Source organism: Gouania willdenowi, chromosome 6 (assembly GCF_900634775.1).
Source record: "Gouania willdenowi chromosome 6, fGouWil2.1, whole genome shotgun sequence".
Taxonomy (NCBI): Eukaryota; Metazoa; Chordata; class Actinopteri; order Blenniiformes; family Gobiesocidae; genus Gouania; species Gouania willdenowi.
Window position 1 is genome coordinate 62,571,036 of NC_041049.1, and position 7,619 is coordinate 62,578,654.

The 7,619-nt window shown below is 38.4% G+C and overlaps 1 protein-coding gene across 1 annotated transcript; it reads left to right on the forward strand.

Moving 5' to 3' along the window:
• Window positions 1-203: 203 nt before the first annotated feature.
• On the forward strand, window positions 204-7,607 carry golt1bb (golgi transport 1Bb). The gene is made up of 5 exons (XM_028450272.1): window positions 204-351; window positions 3,152-3,243; window positions 3,315-3,493; window positions 5,636-5,717; window positions 6,552-7,607. Exons 1-5 carry the CDS (start codon window positions 327-329, stop codon window positions 6,588-6,590), a joined length of 417 nt encoding a protein of 138 aa, XP_028306073.1. The 5' UTR covers window positions 204-326; the 3' UTR covers window positions 6,591-7,607.
• Window positions 7,608-7,619: the final 12 nt, after the last annotated feature.

The following is a 7,619-nucleotide window of genomic DNA, read 5'->3' on the forward strand; positions in this document are numbered from 1 at the left end:
TTTAAGCTAGTTTAAAAAATGTTTGTTCTGTCTTGTATCATGACTAACTATATCGATATTGTGTTTGCCTGATTTTGTGTAATAAATGAACCAAGGAAAGAACACTGACTTGTTGGAGTGAGTGCTCTTCACACCGGCTTTCATAGACGATCTCTGTTGACGTACGTGCGTACGTGGCTTTGTCTACGTGCCAGTGACGTCACGTCAGACCGCTAGCTCTGCGTTTGGTTGCTAGAGCATCTCAACATCAACTCTACAGATAAATCTAGTGATTTATTCGGAATAATTAGCTCCCAGCGCCGCGAAATCCTCCAGCGGCCGCCGCGATGATCTCCTTAACAGACTCACAGAGTAAGCGTTCTCTGTTTTCTGCGTTTTTAAGGGGTTTCTGTCATAAACCAGCTTCCGCTACAAGTACCAGCAGGCCGACAATCTCTATTGCCATTGGCTGATAGGCTGTTACGTCACTCCGGAGTACTGTATTTAAAACGATTAGCTTTTTATTTAAAATATATTTATGTATTTAATAACATTCAATTTAACCGCAAATGTATTATTATTATTATTATTATATACTTTGAACATAACAAATATGATATTGATTTATTTGTGAACCTGTTCATTTTATATGGTAAATTCTATAGACACTGGTTTAAATGAACAAGTCTTCGCTCCTTTTCTTTGGGAATTTGAAGAATCTATCAAGACTTTGTCCCTTATTCAATCAAAAAAAGCATCAAAACTGCGAATATGTATAATGGTATGTTTAAAATAAAATAAGTAATCTTTATACACACAATCTTGTTTTCTCAATCCCATTTCTATGTCGTTTGGATGGAGTATACTACTGATTTGTTGTAAATTTGCATTTTATTTTACTAATTAAGAAACAAAATCATTGATGATCAGAACAACTCAATAAGCGTATTACTTTTTCTCTCTAAAAGGCACAAACATGTAAACAGTAAACCATAACGTCACTATTTTATTGTCAATAACACTATAGGTACTTGTCTTTGATTTACTACCACGCTGTAAGTCTGTCATATAGATGGTTTTCACCTACGTCACATTTTGGGCAGTAACCTGGATGTGCGGCCATATTGGAGGCACTCAGAGGTAAACAATGCGATGAATAAATGTCCAAAACCACAGAAAAGCACCTCAAAATGCGTTATAGATGCAAAGACATACAGGGAAGGACTTGGTCCGCAGGAAAGTGCATGATATTTGGAAAAGTTATGGTTTATTGGTGGTGCAGATCCATATGAGTTGGCTTCCTTGTTTTGGATGAATGACAACCCGGAGAATCTTCCGTCTGTTGTGTATCCTGATATGGTCAACTACCTGGTTTTAACTCTAACCCAATCTCGGTCATCCTTTGATAAAGATCAGACCTTTTACCTGGAATACAATGGCAAATACAGCATGTTTTAGCTCTCTACTTTTTAAGAACTGTGTTGCTACTGTAGCAGGCTATTAAATGTGATTATATTAAGTCATTAATGCCACATGCAGTAGCTTGATATTAATTATATTCTTATCATTTTTTTAAAATTTATTTTATTTATTCAGTTCATTTCCGACATGGTTGCATTCACAGAAATTCATTTGACATTCAGAGCAAAATCACATCATTGTTTTTTTATTTATTTATTTATTTATTTTTTGTCCTTTTGCATGCCGGAAAGGGCGACGGAAAAAAGCATTATGCTTATCCAGATCCGTCCCCTAATTTGAACACAGATAATTTTACATCCAACCTCGTTTCTTCCTTTTTTTTTTTTTTTGTCCTTTTTTATGTGAAATATTCTCGTCTGCAGTCATTGTTCCTGTTGTTACTCCTCTTCACTGTCCTTTTTCTCCGTATCTCCTCGGGCTTTCTTTTCCAGTCGTTGTTTACGTTCCTCCAACTCTCCAAACGTAAAGTTCTTCTTCTTTCGGAGTACCTTCATATCCTCTGAAAGTCGCCTCAGCTTACGATCCATCCGGAAGGCACATACACATACCCCCATCATTAGCAGGCCAAAGATCATGACTCCTAGCAGATAGATGTCCTCCACATCTTCCACTGTCAGCTGGGAGAGACAGAGCATCTGGCTTCTCCCTCGTGCATCCATGACATATCCACCTGGGTATGTGTCCTTTGGACACGGTATTTCGTGCTGAAGCAATTGCCTTGTTGAGAAGATTTTGTCAATGGCGCTCAATGACCAGTTAATGAGTTCCATGTCGTCGCTGTAGAGTTGACTTGAGATCTGTATGCATGTAGAAATGTACTCCTCGTTTTCTCCTTAAATCGTTTCAGATTAATGGACTGTTGTGTCTCTGCGTCAAGGCTGTTCCAGAGGTTCATGGCTCTATACACAGTACTATGTTTGCCAACGTTTGATATGACCCTGTTTGGTCTAAACACATTATTATGTCTGAATTCATAGGAATTTTGATTGTATGTGAAAGGTTTTTGTATTCGATGTGGTAGTATTTTTGATACACTAGAAAATTTGTTAAGAGCCACTGCTATCAACAATTAACTTACCTGACAAGAAATGGGTCGAACAAATTCAGATGTTGTCCAGATTTTTGCCTCGTAGATCCTGGTTTAGCTTCACTAACCACAAGCGCTTCCTTTCCTCTGATAACTTTTGACATTTTTCTCCCTGATTTGTTGTAACTTTTGGAAGTTTATAAAACTCCAAATGTTTTTCAAGGTCTGACCAAGTTGTACAGCCAAAAACACGGAAATAATTCACCATTTCCTTTAGTTCGACATTCAGGATCTGCTTTGTTTACCTGCTGAGTACCTCCAATATGGCGACTACTGGTTTGATGAAGCAGTGATGACGTGCCGTGAAAAACTTCTATATATTCTACAGTGGCTGAGAAGTGCAAAACACATCGACAAATTCCACAACAAATTTACAGTTTTGAAAACAAATATTACGCAATTCTAGTTTGATGACGCGTCGTGAAAACTCTCTATTGTTAACTGTGACAGAATGGATGTAGGACTGCTCCTGTTCATTTACATGGACTGCTGTGTGTGTTTAGTCTCTAGTAAGATGACAATGAACATGGTGCTGCTCTCAGAGTCTCATCTGCTCTCGTTCATATTTAATTTCCTATGATCAATAAACTTTTCCCCCTGCAGAGATCGGAATGGGCCTGACGGGCTTCGGAGTGTTCTTCCTCTTTTTCGGGATGATGCTCTTTTTTGACAAAGCCCTCCTCGCCATTGGAAATGTGAGCTTCACCTGCACTCAGTTGGCTTTGCTGACATTTCCTGAGGTTTTTAATCTAACGTCTGTGTGCAGATCCTGTTCGTCTCTGGGCTTTCCTTCGTCATCGGCCTCGAGCGAACCTTCCGCTTCTTCTTCCAGAGACACAAAGCCAAGGCCACCAGCTTCTTCCTGGGAGGCGTGTTTGTGGTCCTGATCGGCTGGCCAATCATCGGAGTGGTTTTGGAGATTTACGGTTTCTTCCTTTTGTTCAGGTCGGCACCTCAGACCGCGCTCACCATTATTCACTTAGGATGCACCAATCAATCTGTGCCGATCTCCCTGATTTTGGGGGATCAGCCGATCCTTGCCAGGGTTGGGGTCAATTATAATTGTATTTGCATAATTAATAATTAATTACAATTATGGCGTTATTATAATTGTAATTGTAATTTTAAAAATCTGTTGCTGTCGTAACCGTAATTAAATTGTAATTGAGTTTAGATAATTGACTTTGCAATTGTAATTGCCATAAAAATTCTATAAAAATTATCATTATAATTTAAACACTAAACTGGGGGAACCATGTTACAGTTCTATGTAAAGTTTTACACATATGTAGTTAACAATTATTAAATTATTCATATCAAGCTTTCCCACATTTTACCATTTAAAAGAGAATTAAATCGAGGTGTATACTGACACAAAAAAGGCTCAGACGCCCACACCAAAAATATTAAAACCTATATTTTCATTTATTAGGAAGCCTAACAAGGTAACCAATAGATAGCAACAAAATTAGATGATAGATATTTGATGTAAGTGTAAACGCTGAGACCAGGCTTTTGATGGCAAAACTATTATTATTTTGCTATCTATGTTAGAGTTGAATGGATTTCTTACTGTATTTTGGCGTTCCTCCAAGTTTCACTCCCGTCAGTCTGCGCACACGCAACTTGCTCTTCCTCCCCGACATGCAGAGTGTCACTGTGCGCTGCTGGGAACATCAACTCTCGTACGTAGCACCATTTTCTGTCTCGTAAACGCCTTTCCTCCTCTCCCTCTGAGTTCTGCTGAGCATGGATGATCTCTCATCCAAAGGTGCGCTGCTACCTCCTACATGTCACCTATTATTTTGCTATCTGGCTCACAGGCTGGGGGTATTTTGTACCCCCCCCGCGACTCCCTCCTCCCGACACGCAGGGATGACCCGTTGATGGTTTTATCTCACCATCTCAACATTATCAATAATGTACTCATGTCCATACATGTTCTGTGTTAGTATGTGGTGCTATGAGCTGCTGGATACGTCACAATTTCACTCTGTAGCGCCATAATCTCCCTCGTTCCTGTTTCTTCCTCCTTTGCTGGGTAGCATCAGTGGCTAATCTCTCATCTAAAGGTGCACTGCTGCCATCTTCAGGGCACAGTTGGTCACTACTACACCCCACAGCTTAGATATTGATGAGAGACCTCCGTCAGGGTGTTTTCTAGTAATTCCCGTGAAAAAACGCAAATGACGAGTAATCTCGTCAATGGCACTGAGTGAGTTAAGTCAGCCACTGTCCTCTTCTGCTGTGAAATGACTGACAGGCCCCGCCCACCAGGTCATGTGAGCGCGTGCGCATTCATCTGCTACCATCAATGTAGCATGTCGGCAGTTCAGCAGTTTTACACAAAAAAGAGAGCAAATGATTGCAATTTGTAATTCATGTACCGCGGAAATAAGTTGTGGTGGAGCTCCAAACAAAACTTTACCTCATTCGCCATTTAAGAATCCACCACACCGCCGAGTATGCAGCATGTGAAGCTAGCAATCAAGCTAATGCTAAAGCTAGTGAGGGCAAAAAGCTAGTGGCCCGCTGCAAAGCAACTAGGATGTAAATTATTGAGTTCTTGGCACTGAATATCAATTTGTCCTGTAGATTATTTTATCATCTACCTCAAATTTTGTGATTTTCTTTATTTGTAAAACCTAAAATACTGCTGTGCACTTTATTTTTGGCAAATAGCTCCAAACAGGTCTACAGTGTAAGCTGTTTTAAAATGTGAAAAATGAAAGACTAAAGGAACTGATATAATTAAGTATTTTGGACAGCTATACTCTAAACTTTTCATTTATTTTACAGATAACTACCTCACGTGCAGTTAAAACAACAAGTTTGTATTGTTCAAAGTTTTACAATAAAGTAAGATTGGAACATTCAAGGTATATGCTCTTGTTGTAAAAAAAAAAAAAAAAAAGTGGGATCAGCCAAAATCGGTATCGGCAGGTCAGTTCTTTTTAAAAATCGGTGCAACCCTATTATTATTATTATTATTCAGTCCAGCATAAAACACTGAAAAGCCACACTTGAGTAAAAGTATGTCATTGAAAAACAACTTTGGTGAAAGTATCACTTCTTTCTGTCTCCCAGGGGGTTTTTCCCAGTGGCAGTGGGGTTCATCAGACGAATTCCTGTTCTTGGGTCATTGCTTAGTTTACCCGGCATCAGGACGGTAAGTGTGGAGCCTCTAGTTTGTACGGTTTTAGCCTTTTTTATTTTAGTTTTTGGTTGGTATTTTTTAGCTCTTTTAATGGCTGGGAACTTTTTTTTTTTTAAATTGAGACAAAATTATTAAAAAGGTGAAATACTAATGTCAGGAAAAGAGGGTGAAATTTTTTTTTTTTTTCTTTGTACAGATACTGATATATATATATATATATATATATTTTTTTTTTAAATTAACATTAACATGTCTAACTGTTTTTGTGGGGATTTTTTTTTTCTTTAATAGTTTTTCTACAAAATGTAACCACTTTTAGTGTATTTTATATACAGAGTAGTTCATTTATTCCTTAAATACTGAAGTCGATTACTCTGTCGCAGAAGACTAAATAGTTTAGTACAGCGCTTAAACGTTGCTTGGGATCCTCAAAATGACATTAAAAAAAACACATATTAACAGAGAAATACACAAAAGAACAACAATGCATAAAATACACAATATGTACAATGGAACAACAAAAATACATAAAAGAACAAAAATAAACAAAAGGACAACAAAACACAAAAGGAGAAAAGAAACATACAATGGGACAACACAAATCCAAGAAAAACATACATACCAAAAAATACACAAAACAACTCAGAAAGACGTCCAAAATTACCAAAAAAAATACACAAAAGAACAACAAAAATATAGATATAGATATATTGCCCAGCTGTAATCTTAACATAAGTATATCTTTGAACACCACATTTCCTTCTTTTAACCTGCGAGCGTTTTACATTCTGTATGAAATCCAGCGTCCCCTACTGTAAGTAACTTTCCCCCTTCCTCTCCTTTCAGCTGGTGGACCAGATTGGCGAGAGCAACACGATGGTATAACGAACGCGGGAGTGTTTCGTGCTTTTAATGAACTGAATGTTCTGACATCCAGAGGAGTCTGGATGTTCCGCTGCCTCTAAGGACGTCCGTGAAGGCAGCAGGACTCCATGTTGGTATCATTCCACGTGACCAAAAGCTGTTCCCTGCCCACGTCTCTCTCCTCACCTCACTTTTTATACCGACCTGATCAAGTAAAGTTTGTACTTTGAAAAAAAAATGCTCCGTTTGAGTGATGTGGGGTGAAAGTTGGTATGCTGTTACATTGGTGCCTGTTCATTCTAAAGTAAAGTGTCACTACAGAGTTACATTTAATGTTACTCAAAAGAACTAAAGATTGTTTGTGTGTCGCTTGGTGCCATTTGCCTGTCAAAATAAAAGCACAGTGAGCTGAGCGCTTTTAGATAAAGTGACCAAGGCTGTTTCTTTAAGTTTATTTTGTAGTTTAGACATGAGCGACTGGTGGCCTGCAAGCTACATGCAACCCCTAAAAACAAAAGCCTAAAATGACTCAAAAAAACACAAATCAACAATACACAAAACAACAACAGAACTACATAGCATGATAGAAAAACGCACAAGCCCAACAAACAACAAAACTAGACAAACTGACACACTAAGCTACTGCATATACATAAAATGGCAACAAAAAAAGACAAAACCACCACAGAATATGTCTCTGAAAACACACAACCTCTTTATCGCACTAACTTCTGGGATTTATTTGGTGTGTCCTGTACTACGACGCTAGCTAACTTCTTACCTCAAAAGTACTAAAGCCCCACCTCCTGACCAATCAGTTCTCTTGGAAAATGACCTGCCCATTGTCAGAAGATCCTGATTGGTGCAGATCTGACAGCTGTGTTTAGAAAAGAAAGATTATTAATGGGTAAATGCAATCATACTACAGTGAAACAATGTGCTCTCATCCCAGTGTGTGTGAGATAAATTGAGGAGGACCACCGGAATAGAAACACGTCTGTGCTGTAATAAAGTGAAACTGATCAGAGCACTGTCCGTTTATCATCACAA

Coding starts and splice junctions, on each gene's coding strand:
- golt1bb (XM_028450272.1), top strand. CDS start 327: ATGATCTCCTTAACAGACTCACAGA. Junction 352..3,151: donor CTCCTTAACAGACTCACAGA/GTAAGCGTTCTC, acceptor TTCCCCCTGCAG/AGATCGGAATGGGCCTGACG. Junction 3,244..3,314: donor CCCTCCTCGCCATTGGAAAT/GTGAGCTTCACC, acceptor GTCTGTGTGCAG/ATCCTGTTCGTCTCTGGGCT.